This window comes from Thamnophis sirtalis, unplaced genomic scaffold (genome assembly GCF_051295495.1).
Source record: "Thamnophis sirtalis isolate CommonGarterSnake01/CBP01778 unplaced genomic scaffold, rThaSir2_p1.2 scaffold_2, whole genome shotgun sequence".
Lineage (NCBI taxonomy): Eukaryota > Metazoa > Chordata > Lepidosauria > Squamata > Natricidae > Thamnophis > Thamnophis sirtalis.
In genome coordinates, this window is record NW_028261382.1 from 41,062,862 (window position 1) to 41,085,008 (window position 22,147).

General features: G+C 46.6%; 1 protein-coding gene across 1 annotated transcript in view; it reads right to left on the bottom strand.

The window, feature by feature from the left end:
- NUP210L (nucleoporin 210 like) overlaps positions 1 to 22,147 on the bottom strand; it is a 35,553-nt gene extending 13,406 nt beyond the window's left edge. The window contains exons 1-23 of the mRNA XM_087707652.1: positions 21,969 to 22,147; positions 20,273 to 20,409; positions 18,442 to 18,573; positions 18,046 to 18,139; positions 16,656 to 16,806; positions 16,303 to 16,435; positions 14,684 to 14,842; positions 13,075 to 13,143; positions 12,616 to 12,722; positions 11,883 to 12,023; positions 10,494 to 10,631; positions 10,232 to 10,387; positions 9,032 to 9,230; positions 8,083 to 8,228; positions 7,736 to 7,957; positions 6,642 to 6,815; positions 5,558 to 5,750; positions 5,328 to 5,416; positions 4,199 to 4,303; positions 4,010 to 4,111; positions 2,589 to 2,717; positions 1,784 to 1,911; positions 809 to 941 (exon numbers count right to left, since the gene is read on the bottom strand). Of these exons, the coding sequence (XP_087563778.1) occupies positions 809 to 941; positions 1,784 to 1,911; positions 2,589 to 2,717; positions 4,010 to 4,111; positions 4,199 to 4,303; positions 5,328 to 5,416; positions 5,558 to 5,750; positions 6,642 to 6,815; positions 7,736 to 7,957; positions 8,083 to 8,228; positions 9,032 to 9,230; positions 10,232 to 10,387; positions 10,494 to 10,631; positions 11,883 to 12,023; positions 12,616 to 12,722; positions 13,075 to 13,143; positions 14,684 to 14,842; positions 16,303 to 16,435; positions 16,656 to 16,806; positions 18,046 to 18,139; positions 18,442 to 18,573; positions 20,273 to 20,409; positions 21,969 to 22,147 (3,216 nt within the window). The remainder of the gene's footprint in view (positions 1 to 808; positions 942 to 1,783; positions 1,912 to 2,588; positions 2,718 to 4,009; positions 4,112 to 4,198; positions 4,304 to 5,327; positions 5,417 to 5,557; positions 5,751 to 6,641; positions 6,816 to 7,735; positions 7,958 to 8,082; positions 8,229 to 9,031; positions 9,231 to 10,231; positions 10,388 to 10,493; positions 10,632 to 11,882; positions 12,024 to 12,615; positions 12,723 to 13,074; positions 13,144 to 14,683; positions 14,843 to 16,302; positions 16,436 to 16,655; positions 16,807 to 18,045; positions 18,140 to 18,441; positions 18,574 to 20,272; positions 20,410 to 21,968) is intronic.

Genomic DNA, 22,147 nt, shown 5'->3' on the forward strand with positions numbered 1-22,147 from the left:
GCAAAAGACACAACGGCGTTAAGTTATTATTGGGAGAGGGAAAGGAATTTTTTTTTTAAAAAAGAACGTGGCAGCATCTGATTTTACCCAACGGACCGAGGGACAAGACGATAATTCGCGCTTCCTTCTTTAAAACAAAAAAATAATAATAATTGAGAAATCTTTCAATTCTGCAAAGCTCTTCTCTGACAAAGGTTTTAATTTGTAAACCTTTTTTAAAAAATTTTGCAAATCTTTAAATGGTTAGTGGTTTGGATTGGCAAATCTTTTTAAATTCGCCAATCTTTAAATTGATGAGAAAAATTTACTGGCAACCCTTTTAAATTGATAAGGATTTTCGTTTGCTTTAATTTGCAAAGCTTTAAATTCATAATGGTTTTTATTTGCTTTCAATTGCAGGTCTTTAAATTTGTAAAGATTTTCACGTGGCTTAATTTTCAAACCTTTTAAATTTATGAAGATTCTCATTTTCTCTAATTTGCAAACCTTTTAAATTTATAAAGATTCTCATTTTCTTTAATTTGCAAACCCTTTAAATTTATAAAGATTTTCATTTGGCTTAATTTGCAAACCTTTTAAATTATAATGATTGCCGTTTGCAAATCTTCTAATTTGCCCATCTTTTAATTTACAAAGCTTTTAACATATCCATCTCCGGGGAAGATGACCGGTTCAAAACTATGGGGGGAAAAAAATCGATCGATCGATCAATAGAAAGTTTGCAACTGATTTCGTAGTCATTGGAAAAGTCTCATCCAAGCAGTTTCTAACAGGGCTAATTTTGAGGGTTAGGCCTGCGTGTCCTTACCTCCACTTTCCGTGGCGAGGACATGAATTTAACTCCTGTTTTGTCCCAAGCTGTGGCCACTAAGGTCGTCTGCCCAACGGCCACGGCTCGGAGCATGTAGACTTCGGAATAATCGCCAAGTTCTTCCATGGGCCTGCGAGAACCAGAGGTGAGAGACGAAGAGAAATTGGGAGGGACCTTGGAGGTCTTCTAGTCCAACCCAGTGCTTGAGCAGAGGGCCCGATATCATTTCAGACAAATGATTGTCCCATCTCTTCCTAAAAAACTCCAGGGATGGAGCAACATCTGGAGGCAACCTGTTCCCCTGATTAACCCCTTCTCAGCTAGAGAGGCATTCTTCCCCTTGTCCTGTTCTGATCTAGGCTTCCCCAGCATCACGAAACCGTCGTCCCGATAAACCCCTTTTATTTAATTGACAGTGACTTCCTCTCCAGCAAAGTCTTTCTTCTCCCACAGTCTTTCAAGATGGGTCACAATTACTGACCCTTCTCAGACTTGGAGAGGGGCCCGGCCGATCTCTTTCAGAAAGCTTGGCAAGAATGCAGGAAAGAATTAATTGCCTCCTGCAAACTCCACTCCCCTGTCGCTCCTCTTTTATTCACTATGGGAGGGGCCATTCACCGTCCACCTGTGGCTTTATTCCCAAGTCGACCCCTGTTCTTTAGCTGCTCCCTTCCTCTGGCAACTCACATGCGCACACTGGGAACAGGCTCCAGCTGTTCTTCTGCCTCACTGATGTCTGACTCCGAAGGCAGCTGATAACTGTCAGATGGCCCTGGCCCCCTCTCTGCCTCCGACACAGAGCCCTCCTCAGAGCCTTCCCCAGATTCCAGGACTGGCCCAGGCTCCTCCCCAACCCTCCTCACTCTCCGAATCTGCGGCCAGCTCTGCTGGCTGCTGGTGGGCCACAACATGTCCTTGGGGCTGGCCGGAGGCGAGGAGGGTGACCAGGTCCTGCAAGAGGGGAAAACTTACGTCAGGCTCACGATTGGAGAGGCGGCTTTCAACTGGAGATGCATGTAGGCAAAATATTTGCTGCGGAAAGCCGAACGGTGGGACCCCAGCACTCGCACCGAGACCAGCACCGATTTGCCAATCTCAACCTGGGGGGGAAGAAACAAACATTTTCATTCTTTGCCTTACTGTAAAGTTAGTCCCTAAACAAGAGCTCTTCTTCCCTTACGGATATAATGAACCGGTTCAATTTTACGATGTTGAACTAGAGCTCATTTCGTGACATTCAAAGTTACGACGAGTGACCGAGGGCGGTTTTGCCACACTTACGACTGTGGCGCCAACCCCCGCAACTGCGTGATTTACGTTCGGAGTGCTTCGTGTTTATGACGGAGCGCAGGCTTCCTTTGGCCACCTTCTGACGCGCGCCAAGTTCAAGGGGGAAGCCAGATTCGCTCAACAACCGTGTGACTAATTTTAGCAACGGCGGGGATTCGCTTAAGAAGCGCGGCAAGGGAAAGCCATTATAAAATGGGACAAAATCCACGGAACAATTTTTTGGGGGGACTTGACGACATAAACATCTGGCTCAATCGGGGTCGTAAAGTGAGGGCTGCCTGTAAAGGTGGTGGACGTAGAACATGAAGGGATCTGTCATAAGTCGAGGACCACGTGCAAAAGCTCAGCGGAATTAAGAAGGATCTGACCCCGGTGTGTGTGGGTGGGGTTTCATTGGCGAGACAAGCCTGGATTGGCTGTTTCTTTAGATAGAACGGATCGTGGCTTAAGCGATGGCCAGGCCTGGCTCTTCCGACGTCCTCCTCACCTTGTCAATCAGATCCACCTCCAGTTCGTACATGTTTGATACTCGCAGGTAAGCCGTCGCCGGTCCCAAGAATGCGAGGCAGAGATCGTAGACCTCCAGGGCCAAAGAACCAGGCAGGACAGGAACTACCTGGAAAAGCCACCGTAAGTTCGGACTGGGAGGGTAAAGTCACAGCTGCCTTGAATGCAACGTCGTTGTTTTAATCAAACTGTAGTCCCGTGGCAACTCTAATGGCAATGGTTCGTGCGTGGGGTATCGTGGTTTCTAGGATCCAGCAGCCACAGATAAATAAATCTTGATTTCAGGGATCAGAAGAGGTTCTGCAGAACACGGTCGGATGAACTTCTGATTTGGCTGGCAGAGCATCGTCTGAACTTCCAACGTGTCCTACAGAATCTCTGAGGTTTCAATGTATCCTATAGAAGATGGTCTGAAGTTCTAAGTGTCCCACAGAACGTTTGAACTTCTAACGTGACCCACAGAACATCTGAACTTCCAAAATGTCCTACAGAACATCTGAACTTCCAAAGTGTCCTACAGAACATCTGAGCTTTCAGAGTGTCCTACAGAACATCTGAACTTCCAAATGTCCTACAGAACGTCTGAACTTTCAGTGTGTCCTACAGAACATCTGAACTTCCAAAATGTCCTACAGAACATCTAAACTTCCAAAATGTCCTACAGAACATCTAAACTTCCAAAATGTCCTACAGAACATCTGAACTTTCAACATGTCCTACAGAACATCTGAACTTCCAAAGTGTCCTACAGAACATCTGAACTTTCAGTGTGTCCTACAGAACATCTGAACTTCCAAATGTCCTACAGAACATCTGAACTTCCAGTGTGTCCTACAGAACATCTGAACTTCCAAAATGTCCCACAGAACATCAGAACTTTCAACGTGTCCCATAGAACATCTGAACCTCCAAATGTCCTACAGAACATCAGAACTTTCAACGTGTCCCATAGAACATCTGAACCTCCAAATGTCCTACAGAACATCTGAGCTTTCAGTGTGTCCTACAGAATATCTGAACTTCCAAATGTCCTACAGAACATCTGAACTTTCAGTGTGTCCTACAGAACATCTGAACCTCCAAATGTCCTACAGAACATCTGAACTTTCAGTGTGTCCTACAGAACATCTGAACTTCCAAATGTCCCACAGAACATCAGAACTTTCAACGTGTCCCATAGAACATCTGAACCTCCAAATGTCCTACAGAACATCTGAACTTTCAGTGTGTCCTACAGAACATATTTTCAACTTGTAACAACCAACTGAAGGGACAACCCCCAGCTTCAGGATGGCCGTGAGGATTGTGTGAAATTAAGGAGACAGGACAGAACAGGAAATGCCGGTCTCTCTCTTCCCCGCAGGAGGATCTCCAAGACCCACACGCCACCCGGGCACTCACTTGGATGGCGCTCTCCGTCTCCAGGTAGGTGATGTTAGCCATGTCCTGGGTGCTGCTGTTGATGAGGAAGTACCCAGAGCCTTCCACCAGAGCAAACATCTCCTAGTGGGGACACAAGCACCAGAAATGTTGCAAAGGCTTCTGAAACTCGAATGAAGCATCCTTGAGTCAAGCCGCCCTCGGTCCTACCTTTACATTGGGATGGTTGTACATGGTGACGTTATCGGGGATCACCGTCACATCCTCAACCAGCAAGAGCTCCACGGCTGCAGAAGCGGGAGAGTTAGAGACCTCCTGAATGCACGACAAAATCAACAACGAGTGTCTAGGCAGGAGGTTCTGCCCACATGGAGGCTACTGTTCCTTCTACACCAACAAGGTTGATTCTTTGGATTTTAAATCTCCGGGACCCATCGGATTCCCTCAGAAGATCCTTCCCTTCAAAAGGAATACCATGTTTTTCGGAGTATAAGACGCACTTCCCCCCGCCCCTCAAAAGAGGGTGAAAATTTGGGTGCATCTTATACACGGAACGCAGCCCCGCCCACTCGCTGGCCCCCACGCTTTGCCTCCCAACAATTTGCCTCCTTGCAGCAAACAGCAAACAGCCTGTTTCTGCTTCAGCTTCAGCACGGCCTGATTAGCACAATCAGCTGACTGCCGCCTCCCGACCATCAGCTGTTTCAGGCTGCAGGGATTGCCGTTGCCTATGGCCGCCTCCGTGCACCCCATTTCCCACCCATTCTGATCCCTGCTGCCCGGAACGGGTGGAAAATGGGGCGTGTGGAGGCTGAAAACGGGATGCGGAGGCAGAAAATGGGGCCCGCGCGAAGGTGTCAATAGTTTATGGCAATTCCCGCAGCCTGAAACAGCTGACTGTCGGGAGGCCCAACGATCAGCTGCTTGTGCTAATCAGGCAGTGCTGAAACCGAAACGGACTGTTTGCTGTTTGCTGCAAGGAGGCAAATTGCTGGGAGGCCGAAGCAGATTTTCTTTTTTCTTCTTTTCCTCCCCAAAGGAGCGTCTTATACTTTGGAGTGTCTGAAAAATAAAATACTTCTTCAGGATCCACAGAGAAGTTATGGAAGCTAGGGTTGAAATGGACCCTATTTTGGAGAACCAAACTTCTGGCGTCGCCCAACTGCCCATTATTCTCCATCTTGCCTTCTGGGATGACACGCAACAGGTCCTGATCTTCTCCTGTGCAATGCTCTTTAGATATTTCAGAGTGGTCTATCGGACCCTCGTTGAGTTTTCCCTTCTCAAAGCTTACATGTCCCCCCCACCATCTTCTACACAACTTTCCCCTCACACTTACTTTCGGGCTGCCTCTCTCGGAATATTTCACAAAGTTGACGGCAATCAGGACTGTCCCTTTGATCTGATGGACCTCTAGCAGCTGGTGTCCTGGGAGGAGCCCAAAGGACAAGACATGAGGAGGGGAGGAAAAAAGAGATGTCAGAAGAAGACTGGAGAGCTATCTGGAGAAGACACAGGTCCTCTTGAGGGACGTGTATTTTTACTGGGAGAGAAAACGGAGAGGCGCACCGTGGAGTCTAGTCTGTCCAGTCCCATCATCCTTGTCCACCATCTGCATGGATCTCGGGTGAGTGAAGCGAGCCAGGCTTTCGTTGGCCGAGGTCCACTCCAGGATCAGAGAAGAAAAGTTGTCAAACTTTCTCCGGTGTTGGTCAAACAAAGCTAGCTCCAGAATGGTGTTCCTCAAACTGGACACGGGGACCTGAAAGCATTAAAAAAAAACACCCCAAAACCCCTTTCATTTTAGAGCCACACGGAGAAAAGTATTGGTTGTGGAGTCCTTGGTGTGCTCTGCTTACCAAACCGATATTGTTCCTACTTGGGTAATGAAACGTCTGCAAGAAAACCAGAGGTCTCTTTCTCCTCCATTCCACAAACCCCTCTCCCTTCCAGCACTGATATTGTTCCCTAGTTGGGTCATGAAACATCCTCCTCCTAGCAAACCCACTCCTTTCTTCCTCTGATGATGTTACCTAGTTGGGCCATGAAACGTCTGCAAGAAAACCATCAAGCTCACAGAGAGCATCAAGGACCCCCCTCAATTCAGCCCTACAAAGCTACGAATAGTCTCTTTCAAAGCAACGAGTCCCACCGTACGGTGAAACCAAGAGGACTGTTAATTTCGCAAAAGGCATCTTGAAGTGTCTTAACTCGAGGATTACAAGGAAAAGTCTCAGAGGTGATTCATCAGGATAAACGATAATTTTCTTTAACCCAATTCCACCGATTGGTAAGTTGCTACAAACGAACGCCAATTTTTGCCGGCGATATTTAGCTCAGGCCAAAAGTCCACATTTTTGACTTGATGGATCTCGCCAACCTACAAGGCGCTTTGATTTTTGGTGGGGCTGAAGAATTCGGCCAACCACATTCCGCTCAGCTTCTCCAGCTGACCTTCTAGCCGAATCGCTTAACGTTTCATTGCATTAAGTTGATCTCTTATGATTTTTCTCGGCCAACGAAACCAACTTGAAAATTAAATTTGAAAAGTTAAGCGGCTGTTCCTTCAAAGGCCCACCCGTTTCCCCCTCCCCCAGACGAGAAACCGCCTCCAGGCAGCATCTGCAAAGGGGGCTTCCCCACCCACACGTACCAGCTGCTTGTGGTGCTGAGGCAAGGGGCACGGCGGGGCACCGGCGGCCAGCTTGTACACAGGGGTAACGGCCATGCTGGCTGGGTGGGCACAGATGAAGTTGACTTGCACCATCTCCACAGCCGGGCTGGGATTGAGCACTCCGGGGTGATTGCCCACTTGGAAGGTGAAGACCTTTGGGGAGCAAAAAAAAAAAAAGGGTAGGAGGGTGGGTAGCCAGACTGAGATCTGGCAGCTGGGCTGCAGGGCAGAGGGCTACGCGCAGCTGAAAGGAGAAGCAATCAGAATTAAGCGTTCGAGCACGATAATGAGAGCCCGTGTTGGCATTCCTCAACCCAAGAAACGTGAAGATGGAATAAGAGAATAACAGAGTCGAAATATGTTCTGTAGGACATGTTTGGAAGTTCAGAGGTTCTGTAGGACACACTGAAAGTTCAGATGTTCTGTAGGACATTTGGAAGTTCAGATGTTCTGTGGGACACACTGAAAGTTCAGATGTTCTGTAGGACAAACTGAAAGTTCAGATGTTCTGTGGGACACACTGAAAGTTCAGATGTTTTGTAGGACATTTGGAAGTTCAGATGTTCTGTGGGACACACTGAAAGTTCAGATGTTCTGTAGGACACACTGAAAGTTCAGATGTTTTGTAGGACATTTGGAAGTTCAGATGTTCTGTGGGACACGTTGAAAGTTCTGATGTTCTGTGGGACATTTGGAAGTTCAGATGTTCTGTGGGACACACTGAAAGTTCAGATGTTCTGTAGGACACACTGAAAGTTCAGATGTTCTGTGGGACACACTGAAAGTTCAGATGTTCTGTGGGACATTTGGAAGTTCAGATGTTCTGTGGGACACACTGAAAGTTCAGATGTTCTGTAGGACACACTGAAAGTTCAGATGTTTTGTAGGACATTTGGAAGTTCAGATGTTCTGTGGGACACGTTGAAAGTTCTGATGTTCTGTGGGACACACTGAAAGTTCAGATGTTCTGTGGGACATTTGGAGGTTCAGATGTTCTGTGGGACACACTGAAAGTCCAGATGTTTTGTAGGACCTTTTGGAAGTTCAGATGTTCTGTCTTCTAGTCTTTTTACCTGTTCCCCCAATTCCAGGCAGGTGACTCGGTAAATGTACTGGTTCTGCTTCCTCCGAGCCGGCAGCCGGACCTCCGCCACCTGGAATTTCTTCTCGTCGTCCGTTTTCAGCTCCAGGAAGAAGCGGGATGGCTCTAAAACCCAGGGACCGGGCCCTCCCTCAAAGACCATCTCCTTCATGGAATGCCAGGTCACCAAGGCCAACTGGACGGGGTTGACGGCCTGGAGGAAAAGGGGAAAAGAAATTGCCGGAAGAAGTTTGGGAGCGGGAGTAGACGCACGGACACACACGCACGGACACGAGCTTCCCACTTTGGACCCAGGCCTGGCTGAGGTCTCCTCCTCACCTTGAGGGGCTCGTAGGCTGCGAAGGTGGCGCTGGTTTCGAAGTACTCCTCAAAGACGGTGGCGCTGGCCGTGACGAGCGTGTGGCCCAGGGACTTGGCCGTGAGCTGGATGGTGGAGCAGAAGGTGGCGCCCGCTTTCTGCTTCCCTGCAAAGGCAGATCGGGGCCGTTCCGGGTTCCAGTTTTGGATTTGTGGGGGGAGAGAGAGGGGACGACGAGGACCATAATCCAACCCCTTCCCCAATCTCCTGTAGCTATCGATCCCCCCTGGCTCCGGGCTATAGAAAGTGGGAGACCGTGAGTTCTAGTCCCGCCTTAGGCACAAAAGCCAGCTGGGTGACTTTGGGAGAATCACCAGGAGACTGGGAATTCTAGTTCCTCTTTAGGCACAAAAGCCATCTGGGTGACTGTGGGACAATCACCAGGAGACTGGGAATTCTAGTTCCTCCTTAGGCACAAAAGCCATCTGGGTGACTGTAGGGCAATCACCAGGAGACTGGGAATTCTAGTTCCTCCTTAGGCACAAAAGCCATCTGGGTGACTTTGGGACAATCACCAGGAGACTGGGAATTCTAGTTCCGCCTTGGGCATGGAAGCCAGCTGGGTGATTTGGGGCCTTTTCCTCCCTCTCAGCCATACACAAATACACACACACAAACACACACACCTTGTTGTTCTAATGGGGGGGGGAAAACAGGAGGGAGGGAGGAGCTATTAGATAACGTTCTCCAGCTTGAGTTATTTGTAAAAAGAAAATAATAATAATAGAAGGTGCGATCAAAGTAAACCTATAAATGGCTCGGTCGTTATGGTTTTTTCCCGGAAACCTTTGCACGAAATCCTGCACAACATTTCATGGGAGACTCTCGTGGGGTCTAATTCCTTGCCCGTGAAGGCGCTCGCAAACCAGGAAAGCTGGTCTGATGTTAGCCCGGGGCGAGTTCTTTTACCTTCTTCGCTCAAGGAGAATACCCCTTGCTTGTCCGCGGTGACGTCCAAGGCCAGGAGCGAGCAGTCGGTGAAGGCGGTGGCTGCCCCGGTCTTCTTCTCCACGTGGTACATGGCCAGCGGCACCTCCAAGTTCTGGCCGATCTCGGCGTCGGCGTGGAAGGGAAGGAGCTCCATCTTGGACAGCTTCAGCACAGACACCTGCGAGGGGGAAGGCGTTTGAAAGCACCTGGAAGGCCTCTCATCCTCCCACAGGGGTCTTCTACACCAGTGGTCTCCAACCTTGGCAACTTTAAGACTTGTGGACTTCAACTCCCAGAGTTCCTCAGCCAGGAACTCTGGGAGTTGAAGTCCACAGGTCTTAAAGTTGTCAAGGTTGGAGACCACTGTTCTACACAACTAGTCCTCTCACTGTCAGGCCTGCAGCCATATTGGGTGGGGAAATGGGAGGGGGGAGGATTGCACGGAGTTAGACGATAGGGAGCTGTTGTGGCCCAGCAGGAGCCGTTGGAGCTGCCACCAGACTCCGACAGCGAGGGGCTCTATGAGTCGGCTCTGGAGGACCCTGGACAGGGTTCCGACTCCGAGCAGGGCGCAGAGAGGCTGGTTGGCCACCAGGAGGCGCCTGAGCCTTGGACCAGTGGGGAGGAGACAAGGGAGAGTGTTCCTGACGTCAGCAGCGAGTTGTTCCTGGATGCACGCCATCAAAGAACTACTAGGCGTCAGGAACAATTACGCAATTACAGGAGGTAATTGCACTCAGCTGGTGGTCATTAGGCTCCTCTCCAGACTATAAAAAGGACTGCTTGTGCACACACCCCTTTTGCAGAAGTCAACGCAGGAACTAATGTTGGAGAACATTATGGTGAGCTTGGCAGGCTGGATTGCTGCCAAGCCTTATCTGTGCTGGATTGCTGCCCTGGCTTGTCTGTGTCGGAGTGTGTTGGTGTGGGACGAGGGGGGTCAGAACAGGTAGCCATAACAACATTCTTTCTAGAAAGCTTTGTTCATATGCGATTCGTTTCCAGTTATTTATTTATTTTTGCCCAAATCCCACCATTTCTTTTAGCTTATTCAGTTCTGAGCCGTCTACCCTAAACCTGTCGATGAGGCCTACTTCTAAGCTACGAGGTGCATCGCTGAGTGGTGACCTTTCCCGGCTTCCTTGCCAGGGGAACGAGCCGGCTCTTCGGCGCACTTGCCTGGATCTCTCCGAAATGGAAAGGATTCTGCACGTCTCGGGCCTGCACCGCGCTTTGCCCCTCGGTGAGTCCCGCGGCCACGACGCCTTTGACGGTGACGGTGGCCACCGACTGGTTGGAGGAGGTCCAGGTGAAGTTGCCGCTGCCCCCCTCCACCTGCAGAAGGGCCGGTCAGGCTTCAGAGGAAGCACGAGACACACAGACACACACACACCAGGACGCCCCCTCCCCCCTCTAAATGGAGTCAAATGCCGCGGCTGACCTGGACTTTATAGCGGTACAAGAGATCCAGAGAATGGTAGGGGAAGGTTAAGAAGGAAGGGGTCAGCGTGATGGGGAGGTAGATCTTCATTTCTTGCTCATGGCTGATGGGCGAGACAAAATAATCTTCCAAGCCGCTCTGCGGGCAGAATTTTTAAAGATATTTTTAAAGCAGCTCTCTTTTTTTTCTCTCCTTCCTTCCTTCATTCCTTCCTTCCTTCCTTCCTCCCTCCCTCCCTTCCTGAGCAGGAGGTTGGACTAGAAGACCTCCAAAGTTCCTTCCAACTCGTTATCCTTCCTTCCTTCCCTTCCTTCCTTTTCCTTTTCTTTCTTTTCTCTCTTTCTTTCTTCCTTCCTTCCTTCCTTCTTTCCATCCATCCTTCCTTTCTCCCTCCCTTCCTGAGCAGGAGTTTGGACTAGAAGACCTCCAAAGTTCCTCCCAACTCGTTATCCTTCCTTCCTTCCCTTCCTTCCATTGTTCTTCCTTTTCCTTCTTTTCCTTCTTTTCTTTCTTTCCTTCCTTCCTCCCTCCCTGAGCAGGAGGTTGGACTAGACGACTTCCAAAGTTCCTTCCAACTCGTTATCCTTTCTTCTTTCCTCCCTTTTTTTCTCCTCCCCTTCTCCTCCACAAACCCCATTGCCTTCCAGCACTGAGGTTGTTAGCTATTTGGGCCGTGAAACGTCTGCAAGAAAACCACCAAGCTCAGAGAGCAGCAAGGAGCCCCACAAAACAATCTATGAATTATTTCAAAAATCCTCTGAATGGCCCCAAGTTCTTTTCTTGTTTATTTGGTTAAATATTTTAACGAGCTGTGCTAAATAGAAAATGGGCATGGCTAGTTTAATGAAAAGAAGGACCAGGGGAGACACGACAGCAGCCTTCCAATATCTCAGGGGCTGCCACAAAGAAGAGGGAGTCAAGCTCTTCTCCAAAGCACCCGAGGGCAGAGGACAAGAAGTAATGGATGGAAACTAATCAAGGAGAGAAGCAACTTGGAAATGAGGAGAAATTTCCTGACAGTTAGAACAATTAACCAGTGGGACAACTTGCCTCCAGAGGTTGTGAATGCTCCAACACTGGAAGTTTTAAAGAAGATGTTTGATAGCCATTTGTCTGAAGTGGTGTAGGGTTTCCTGCCTAAGCAGGGGGTTGGACTAGAAGACCTCCAAGGTCCCTTCCAACTCTGTTATTCTAAATTCACCAGGTTTGACCCTGTTCCAAACCCCCCATGCCCTGTTTTTGTTGTTTTTTAAAATCCCACGTCCACTTGGGAGATCAAATGTACTGAGTTGGCCCTCTTTAAAGTTATTTGAAGGATGACTTCAAAGTGAAGAAACCAGGCCGGGGGGGGGGGGAATCCCTCACCTGGGAAGAGCCTTTGGTTCCTACCTGGAGAAGAACAGAGAGCAACATGGCTTTAATCACTGTCACGCCTTCCTTCAGGACCCGAACGATGTGATAGGAGCCATTGGTGGAAGATGTGAGCTCCTCAAAATATTCCTGGGGAAACTGGTGAGTTATTCGGAGGTTCTGGAAAGGCAATAATAATAATAATCATCATCATCATCATAATCAAGAATGGAGAGTTGGCAGAACAAAGCACTGCATGGCCAATTTCTGGGAAAAAATAAAAGATAAAGTGGACAGTGAACGAACTTGGTTATGGTTAACAACAGGTACATTAAAGAAAGAAACAGAGTCACTAATCCTGGTTGCGCTGGCGGAGAGGTAAATCCGAATGGACGTCCTTAGAATGAGTTAAACAGGGTCACGGTGCAGGATTACAGGTAGTCCTCAACTTATGACTGGCTACTTAGCAAGCATGAGAAGTTCCGACGGACCTAGCTGGGGAGCTGGATTCAACCTTCTGACGATCGGGTCCCCCCATGGTGACACAGTTATGGTTACATGACTGTGTTTTGCAACGGTTTTGCTGAAAACTAGTAACGACTTCCAGTTTTCGGCAAAAAACTTCGACCTGGGTTCACTTAAGGACCACAGTGTTTGTTTAATGACCATGGCGTTCGCTTAGCGACTTCTGCACCAAGATCCTGAGCGAGGGGACAATGGGTTGTAACTTGAGGTCCACCTGTACCCAAGTTTTCTCTCGGAACCTACTCACATCGGAGGGGTAGACCTTGGTGCTGGATTTATCGAAAACTTCGACTGTGATGGTATATGCCCGCTTCACTTCTAAGACCCATCGGTTCCCCGGCTGGACCGTGAAGCCTGCAACGATGGAACGAGGAGAGGCTGAAGACGACGCCTTTCTAACCGGAAGTCTTCTTTCAGGTCAGAGAACGGACAGGTAATTAATGCCTTCTAGACCAGGGTTTCTCATTTTAAGATGAGGGGGCTTCAATTCCCAGAATGAGCAGAATGAGCATGCTGCTGGGGGATTCTGGGAGTTGAAGTCCATCCATCTTAACGCAAGACGGCTGGAGATTCTGGGAGTTGAAGTCCACCTTTCTTAATGCAGGATGGCTGAGGAATTCTGGGAGTTGAAGTCGATCCCTCTTAAAATGACCAAGGTTGAGAAACACGGTTCTAGATGGAGCCACTGGAGGCTGAGTGTTCTTACCCAGAAATCCTGGTTCTACCACGTAAATGGTGCAGTTCGGAAGGCCTAGCGATCCTCGCATGTGGATGTCTGAAGGCGCACGTAAGGAATTCAACTTTTTTCCCCCTTTTTTTGCAACTGAAAGGGAGATTCACGGCTAAGCCAAGGATCTCCAGATTCTCCTGGAAGGGTAGGCTCAATGCAAAGGGAAAAGGATTGGATGAAGGGGCTTACTCACAAGGAGAGTGCCATTTGCCCTTCACCACAGTAAGTAAGTAAGTAAGTAAGTAAAGTAAGTGATGATAGATAAATAGATAGATAGATAGATAGATAGATAGATAGATAGATAGATAGATAGATAGATAGATAGAGATATAGATGATAGATATAGATAGATGATAGATGATAGATGATAGATGATAGATAGATAGATAGATAGATAGATAGATAGATAGATAGATAGATAGATAGATAGATGATAAATGATAGATAGATAGATAGATATAGAAAGATAGATAGATAGATGATAGATGATAGATAGATAGATAGATAGATGATATAGATGATAGATGATAGATAGATGATAAATGATAGATAGATAGATAGATAGATAGATAGATGATAGATAGATAGATAGATAGATAGATAGATGATAGATAGATGATAGATAGATAGATGATATAGATGATAGAGAGAAATGATAGATAGATAGATAGATAGATAGATAGATAGATAGATAGATAGATAGATGATAGATAGATGATAGATAGATGATAGATAGATGATAGATGATAGATAGATGATAGATGATATAGATGATAGAGAGAAATGATAGATGATAGATGATAGATGATAGATAGAAAGAAAGATAGATAGATAGATGATAGATGATAGATAGATATAATGATATAGATAGAAAGATAGATAGAAAGAAAGAGAATGAGATGATAGATAGATAGATGATATAGATAGATAGATAGATGATAGATAGATAGATAGATAGATAGATAGATAGATAGATGATAGATAGATAGATAGATAGATAGATAGATAGATGATAGATAGATGATAGATAGATAGATGATATAGATGATAGAGAGAAATGATAGATAGATAGATAGATAGATAGATAGATAGATAGATAGATAGATAGATAGATAGATAGATGATAGATAGATGATAGATAGATGATAGATAGATGATAGATGATAGATAGATGATAGATGATATAGATGATAGAGAGAAATGATAGATGATAGATGATAGATGATAGATAGAAAGAAAGATAGATAGATAGATGATAGATGATAGATAGATATAATGATATAGATAGAAAGATAGATAGAAAGAAAGAGAATGAGATGATAGATAGATAGATGATATAGATAGATAGATAGATGATAGATAGATAGATAGATAGATAGATAGATAGATGATAGATAGATAGATAGATAGATAGATAGATAGATAGATAGATAGATGATAGATAGATAGATAGATAGATGATAGATAGATAGATAGATAGATAGATAGATAGATAGATAGATAGATAGATAGATAGATAGATAAGGGAGGGAGGAAGGGCCAGAGATCATGAGAATTACCTCCAGTGACCCCTAGCAAAAGATACTCTTATGGACAAAGGCCAGATTCACCTGGCCCAGCTGGAGGGCAGTGACCGTGGCTGTACTTGTGTCCAGTTGGGCCACCGGGAGAAAAAGAAACCCGTTTGGCGCCTTCACTTCATCCTGCAGTTCCAGCTCGTAGTGCTCCAGAGGTAGTTCGACCTCTGCAGGGGAAAAAAAGGGGGGGGTGGTTGGAGAACATTCTAGCAACATTGGCAGACGTGCTGTTTCCCCCACCCAACCACCCAAGCCAGTTAGAAATCGGACCCAGTCCCAGCTTCAAAACTACTTCGTTCGGGTGGGATCTGCTGGAGAGGTTCTCTCGGGCCATTGTTCTTGAGTTGCTTTCAGATCTGTGGACGTCAACTCCCAGAATTCCTCAGTGGAGGGACGCTGGCTGGGGAATTCTGGGAGTCGAAGTCCCACAGACCGTCAAAAGTCTCTAAAGTTGGAAATCGTGGCTCTATCAAACACTCCTGCTCAGCGTATTCCCCACAAACAGGGCTCCTAGGATGGGTTTTAACCATGGCTTAACAGACAAACCACGCCTGGCTAAGAAGCTGCCTTAAGCTGGTGGAGTGAAGACGGCCACGTTTTTTTTAATAGCATTTATTGAATTTTCTAACATTTAAAAGACAAAAGAGAAACCCCAAATTTACACTGGTAACAGAGCCAGGGTGGCGCAGTGGTTAAATGCAGCACTGCAGGCTACTGCTAGATCAGCAGGTCAGCGGTTCAAATCTCACCGGCTCAGGGTTGACTCAGCCTTCCATCCTTCCGAGGTGGGTAAAATGAGGACCCAGATTGTTGGGGGCAATATGCTGACTCTCTGTAAACCGCTTAGAGAGACCTGAAAGGCCTATGAAGCGGTATATAAGTCTACTGCTATTGCTATTGCTTTTCCATATTGATATCCATCTCCTTCGTAACAATCTTATTTACAAAAAATCCTACCTCCGTATCATTCTCCTAAGTTGTATGCTTATTTAAAAACACTCTTGTGTATTTTACCGTGTGTACCTTAAGTTTTACGCTTACTCTCAAGCCAGGAATACCATCCATTCCAAATTTGATAGTTTCTTCCCTCTCCTTCATTTCCACAGACAGCCTATCCATCTCTGCGCATTCATAGATTTTCCTTCTTATAAATTGGGTCTGGGGGGGGAGTATCTGTGTGTTTCCAATTCTGTGCTAAAACGATTCTGCTTGCGGTTAATGTGTGCAGTAATATGTATTGTCATTTTTTTCCTCTCCTTTTTCCCATCAAAGGTTCCCAGGAGGAACAATTCCGGTTTCAACTCTATATTTAGTCGAATCACTTTCTTATCTTACGCCGATATCTTCTAAACTTGGGGAAGGTCCACCACGTGTGGTAGAATGTTCCCTGCTTATGCTTATAAGCAGGGAAGACCACCAGCTTTTCGAGCATCTCCTCCAAAATGCCCAGGAAAGCAGTCCACGGATTCCAGATGACCCTCACTCGCCCTGAACAAGCTTTGCGGTTCACCCAACAGGCCAAAAACAAGACGGGGTGGGGTGGCAGTGGGGTGTTGACCCCCCCATCTTCTTTGCTGCCGAAATGCAACTTTGGAAGGGAAGGGGGGAGGAGGTCGCAGCGGCCTACCTGTGATCTTTCCCTGAACTATTTTGCCAACTCTGTACTTGATATAAGCTCCCACTAGCAGGAAGACATCGTAGGAAGGCATAAGGAAAATATTCTCCAGAACCAAGAGGCGCACCAATGCCGCGGCAACTTTCTGGGCGAGGGGAGGGGAGGGGAGGGGGGGGGAGAGGAACAAAGCAGAGACTTGAGATGGGGCTTCTCAGCCCCCACCATTCGGTTCGGGGGGAAATGGGCAGAGATGTCAAGCGCAGCCTCGATTTAACCAAGGGGTTCCGTCCCTGGCTGGCCCTGCCTTGCCACTGACACCCCTGCCCCCGCCCCCCCCCCCCAGGGCCTTCCTCTGCCTTACCCACCTTGTAAACAGGCTCCTCGATTCGGACCTTGATGACGGCCGCCCCGGTTTTTATTCCCGAGACCAAAATCCTGTCACCCTGTTTCTCCTCCTTTTCCATCTGGACGATGTAATCGGGCGGGGAATATTCCGCCTCCGAGTATTTTAAAATCCTGGAGAAGAAGGGGGAAAAAACAACAATTCCAGGTTTCAAGGAAGACAAAAGGCACAGCTCCTGCAATCAATTGAATGTATGTCCATCCATCCATCTCTCTCTTTCTCTCTGTATCTATCTTTATATCCATCTATCCGCTCTACCTACCTACTTACATTATCTATCATCTATCTATCTATCTATCTATCTATCTATCTATCTATCTATCTATCTATCTATCTATCTATCTATCTACTATCTATCATCTATCTGTCCATCCATCCATCCATCCATCCATCTCTTTATATATATATTTATCTTAATATCCATCCATCCGCTCTACCTACCTACTTACATTATCTATCTATCTATCTATCTATCTATCTATCTCTCTCTCTCTCTCTCTCTCTCTATCTATCCATCCATCCATCCATATCTCTCTCTATTTATCTTAATATCCATCCATCCACTCTATCTACCTATCTACCTACCTACCTACCTACCTATCTATCTCTATCTATCTATCTATCTATCTATCTATCTATCTATCTATCTATCATCTATCCATTCATCCACCCATTCATCCATATCTCTCTATTTATCTTAATATCCATCCATCCACTCTACCTACCTACCTACATTATCTATCTATCTATCTATCTATCTATCTATCTATCTATCTATCTATCTATCTATCTATCATCTATCCATTCATCCACCCATTCATCCATATCTCTCTATTTATCTTAATATCCATCCATCCACTCTACCTACCTACCTACATTATCTATCTATCTATCTATCTATCTATCTATCTATCTATCTATCTATCTATCATCTATCCATTCATCCACCCATTCATCCATATCTCTCTATTTATCTTAATATCCATCCATCCACTCTACCTACCTACCTACATTATCTATCTATCTATCTATCATCATCTATCCATCCATCCATCCATCCATCCATCCACCTCCAGCATGTTTGCTCACAAATGGGACTCAAATTTATCCTGGTTTAAGAGGCGTTTTGTTCCCAGGATCATAGGCATCTCGTAACAAAAGGTGTGTCTCTTTTTTTATTATTAATATTTTTTCTATAGTATAGTCTTTATTGTCACTGTACAAGATAAATACAACGAATTTTTTTTAAACTATCTATTACTAAGACTTTTTTAAACCTGTCTCTGCTTTTGGGCTCCTCCCCATTATATCAGAGAATCGTTTTCCCCTCAAAGCTCAGGATCTCGCCGGACCTTATTTTCTTGGAGAGCTCCAGGTTTTCCATCTCGTCGTCCTTGGCAACGCTCCACTCAAACTCCAGGCCTTCCAAGCTGCTGAAGGTGTTCCCTGTAGAGAGAGGAAGACGAGGAAAGGCTCGTGGCCATCGTAGGTGGGATGACCGTCCGGTATTCCGAGTCCCGAGCGGCTGGATTTTTAAGAAAAACCCCTGCATTCCGCCACAAAGGTGGAGTAGATTTTTCCCCTCCTGGTACCCAAGGAACCACAATGAAGGTAAAATGGTCTTCCAGAGAGAGAGAGAGAGAAAGACACGACTGAAAAGATACATTTCTCGGGCTCTGCCCGATTCAGACGACAGGGAAAGGTGGATAACAGGAAGGGTTTGGATGACAAATCTCTGGATTAAGCACCTTCGGCATCTAACGCTCTGACGCTCAGCTCCAAGGGAGAATCTTCCACGTAGATCTCCCGAGTCCGGGAGACGATTTCAACCTGCTCGATCAGATCCACGATAATGTCACAACGGAGCAAGTGGCCGGTCACTGGGGGAAAAAAAAACAACAACCACGACGTTTCTGCCAGCCAGCAAAAAAACAGGGTGAAGTCCACCTGACAAACCTTGCCTTAATCGTCTCGAATCTCATCTTGGAACGTTTAATCTTTAAGAGAATCTGAGAGAAAGCAGATTGGTACTGTGGCCCACCAGCAGCCAGCAAAACTGGCTGCAGATTCAGACAGTGAGGAGGTTGGGGAGGAAGATGGGTCAGTCCTGGAGTCTGGGGGAGGCTCGGAGGAGGGCTCTGTGTCAGAGGCAGAGAGGAGGCCAGAGCTGTCCGACAGTTACCAGCTGCCTTCGGAGTCAGACATCAGTGAGGCAGAAGAACAGCTGGAGCCTGTTCCCAGTGTGAGTTGCCAGACGAAGGGAAGAGCTAAAGAACAGGGGTCGACTTGGGAGGAAGGCCACAGGTGGACGGTGAATGGCCCCTCCCAGAGGGAATACAAGAGGAGCGAAAGGGGAGGGGGAGTTTGCAGGAGACAATAAGGGGGAGAGATCTGTCCCTGACTTCTTGCCAAATATTCTCTGCTACAGTATGGCATTTGGAACCCCTCCATCCAGGCAGAGCCGAAGAAGCTTCCTGGGTGAGAAGTGAAATGTCTTCAAAGGGAGTGGTAGAGGGGGAGGGGAAGTAGGGTAGAGGAGAATGATGGAGGGAAGATGGAAAGTTGGAGGGGGGGGCGAAAGAAAGGGTGTATGGAGGGTCGAAGAGGTACATTGGGTTTCTATTTTTGGGGTATTATTGACAAGAGGAATTGCTGTGTTTATTATTTAATGTTATATGGCCCCGGTTGTGCACAGTATATATGTGACTGTACAAAAATGGAAATGGAAAATAAAAACACATTTACTACGAAATGTCTTCAAAGAAAAAAAATCCCACAAGGCCCAGTTACCTCTTGAAAAAAAAGGTACCTTTGGGACTAAGGAGAGATTAGACAGTCAATGGTCTGGAATGATATAGAGGGTCTCCTGCTTGAGCAGGCGGCTGGACTAGAAGACCTCCAAGGTCCCTTTCGAGCTCTATCCTGATTCCATTTCCATTTTTCCTGCCTCTGAACTGCTAAAGATCCCAACTGGAGAGCTGGCTGGGAAAGGCCTTCTTTCAGAAGAAATGAAAACACACACACACACACACCCCATCCCTCTCTGATCTTGGAAAAAACCACAGCCGAAGCTAAACGTCGCTGACAGCGAGCGTCCATTAATTGCTTTGAGTGCCCAGCAGGGGTCGCCGGACACAATGGCAAAAACGATCCCATCAGCCAGTCGGGCTGGAAACTGGCCACCTCTCTGAGAAAGGGCTGGGGAAAGCAGCAAATCCGGTGGGGGGATCTTTTAATTTTATTTTTTCCAAACTTCAAATAACGTTGCAGAGTCTGCGATGAGGATCTCGGAAGTTCCAAGGACCAAAGAGCCTCATGAGAAGCCGTACACGCAGTCCTCGATTTGGGGATGGGGGCCGGAGTTACAACGGCACTAAGTTGACCTGGGAGTGTTTTTCCACACTTAACAACCGTCGCAGCATCGTTGCAGGTCACGTGATTTGTTAAGTTTGTATTGATTGAAAGGTGATTTTATACTCTGTTAAGCTGCCTTGAGTCTCCATGGGCGCATAGGCGAAATGTAAACGGAATAAATAATAATAAATGATGATAATAATTCAGCTTCCTGCCTTCACCTACCGAGCTCCTCTGCTATGATCACACTGGCTAGCTTTGTGGCCTGCAGAGATCGGGCGGTCAGCAACGCCTTCTGCGAGCAGGCGGTCCCGTTCTCGTATATCGGATCGAGGGTGACCATGTCATGGCGGGTGGAAGACCTATAGGGCACAGCAGGCCATGTTCAGAATTCCTTCTTTTCATACCAGCTTCGCTACAACCAGTAACCCCTCATCCTCCCTCCGCATCCCTTAGAATGGAGGCAGCAGCCTCCATTAGCCTCCATTAGCCTCCACTAGCAGCCTCCATTAGCCTCCACTAAGCAGCATTTGAGACTGGGAGATGGTATATGTGCTAGTCATTCCCGACTCTAGGGGGCGCTGCTCATCTCCGTTTCAAAGCCGAAGAGCCAGCGCTGTCCGAAGACGTCTCCGTGGTCATGTGGCCGGCATGACTCAACGCCGAAGGCGCACGGAAGGTGGTCCCTATTTTTCTACTTGCATTTTTTACGTGCTTTCGAACTGCTAGGTTGGCAGAAGCTGGGACAAGTCACGGGAGCTCACTCCGTTACACAGTGCTAGGGATTCGAACTGCCAAGCTTTCTGATCGATAAGCTCAGCGTCTTAGCCACTGAGCCACCGTGTCCCTATACGGCAGTCAAAACAGGAGTTGCTGTCCGTCTCCTCTCCGCTACTCCTCCCTCGTATAAAAGAGGTTGAATTTATGGATGAAATAAAACCGGGCTTCTTCAAACATTTTTTAAAGGAATGAAGAGAGATTCAGATAATGTTCCATGGCCAAATTCCACTTAGCAATTAACCCACCAACCTCAACTAATTCTTATGTGATCAGGCTTGCTAAATTTTGGCAATACAGGTTTTGTTTCCAATCTTGGATGAATTAGCAATAGCGGTATAGAGGGGGGGGGGGTTGATTTATTCATAACAATGTTTCTTTAATCCTGGATGCATTAGCAATGGCGGTGGATTTCGCCCCCAATTCTGGATGAAAACATTTTTCCAATTCTGGATGAATTATTAATACTTTTTCAATCTTGGATTAAGTGTTTTTTCCCCCCAATTCTGAATGAATTAACAATAGTAGATTTCCACCACCCATTCTGGATGAGGTATTAATATTTTTTTCTCTTTTGGGTATTTTTCCAGTTCTGGATGACTTAGCCATGGTAATATTTTTTTTTCCAATTCTGGATGAATTATTAATACTTTTTCAATCTTGGATTACCCCCCCCCCCAATTCTGACTGAATTAACAATAGTTTTTTTTTAATTCTGGGTTTTATTAATACTTTTTCAATTTTGGATTGTCCCCCCCCCCAATCCTTAATGAATTAACAATAGTCTTTAAAAAAATCTGGATGAATTAATACTTTTTTCAATTTTGGATTAAATCCCCCCCAATTCTGAATGAATTAACAAGATTTTTGTCAATTCTGGGTGAATTCTTAATACTTTTTAAACCTTGGATATTTTTCCAGTTCTGAATACACTTAAAATAGCAGGTCTTTTTTTTTTCCAATTCTGAATTATTTCCCCCAGTTTTTGATTAGTTAGCAATAGATCTTATTATTTCAAATTCTGGCTGTAATAGCAACAGCATGGCTGTCCTCCTACTTCCGGGTCTTCGCCCCACCCCATTTCGTGACGTCATCCACTCCACCCGTTTTCCCCCTTCCCTCCCGCGGGGCCCCGCCCCCTCACCAAGAATAACAACCACCCTCAGCGCCCAGCACGAAGGGCACCCGCTTATCCCGGCTGAAGGGCAACAACACTTTCGGCACATTCAGCTTATAGGCTCCCGCTGGCCCCGCCAGAAGCGCCACGGCGAGGAGGAAAAGCGGAGGCGGCGGAGCCCGACCCGGCCGGGAAACCGCCCACAT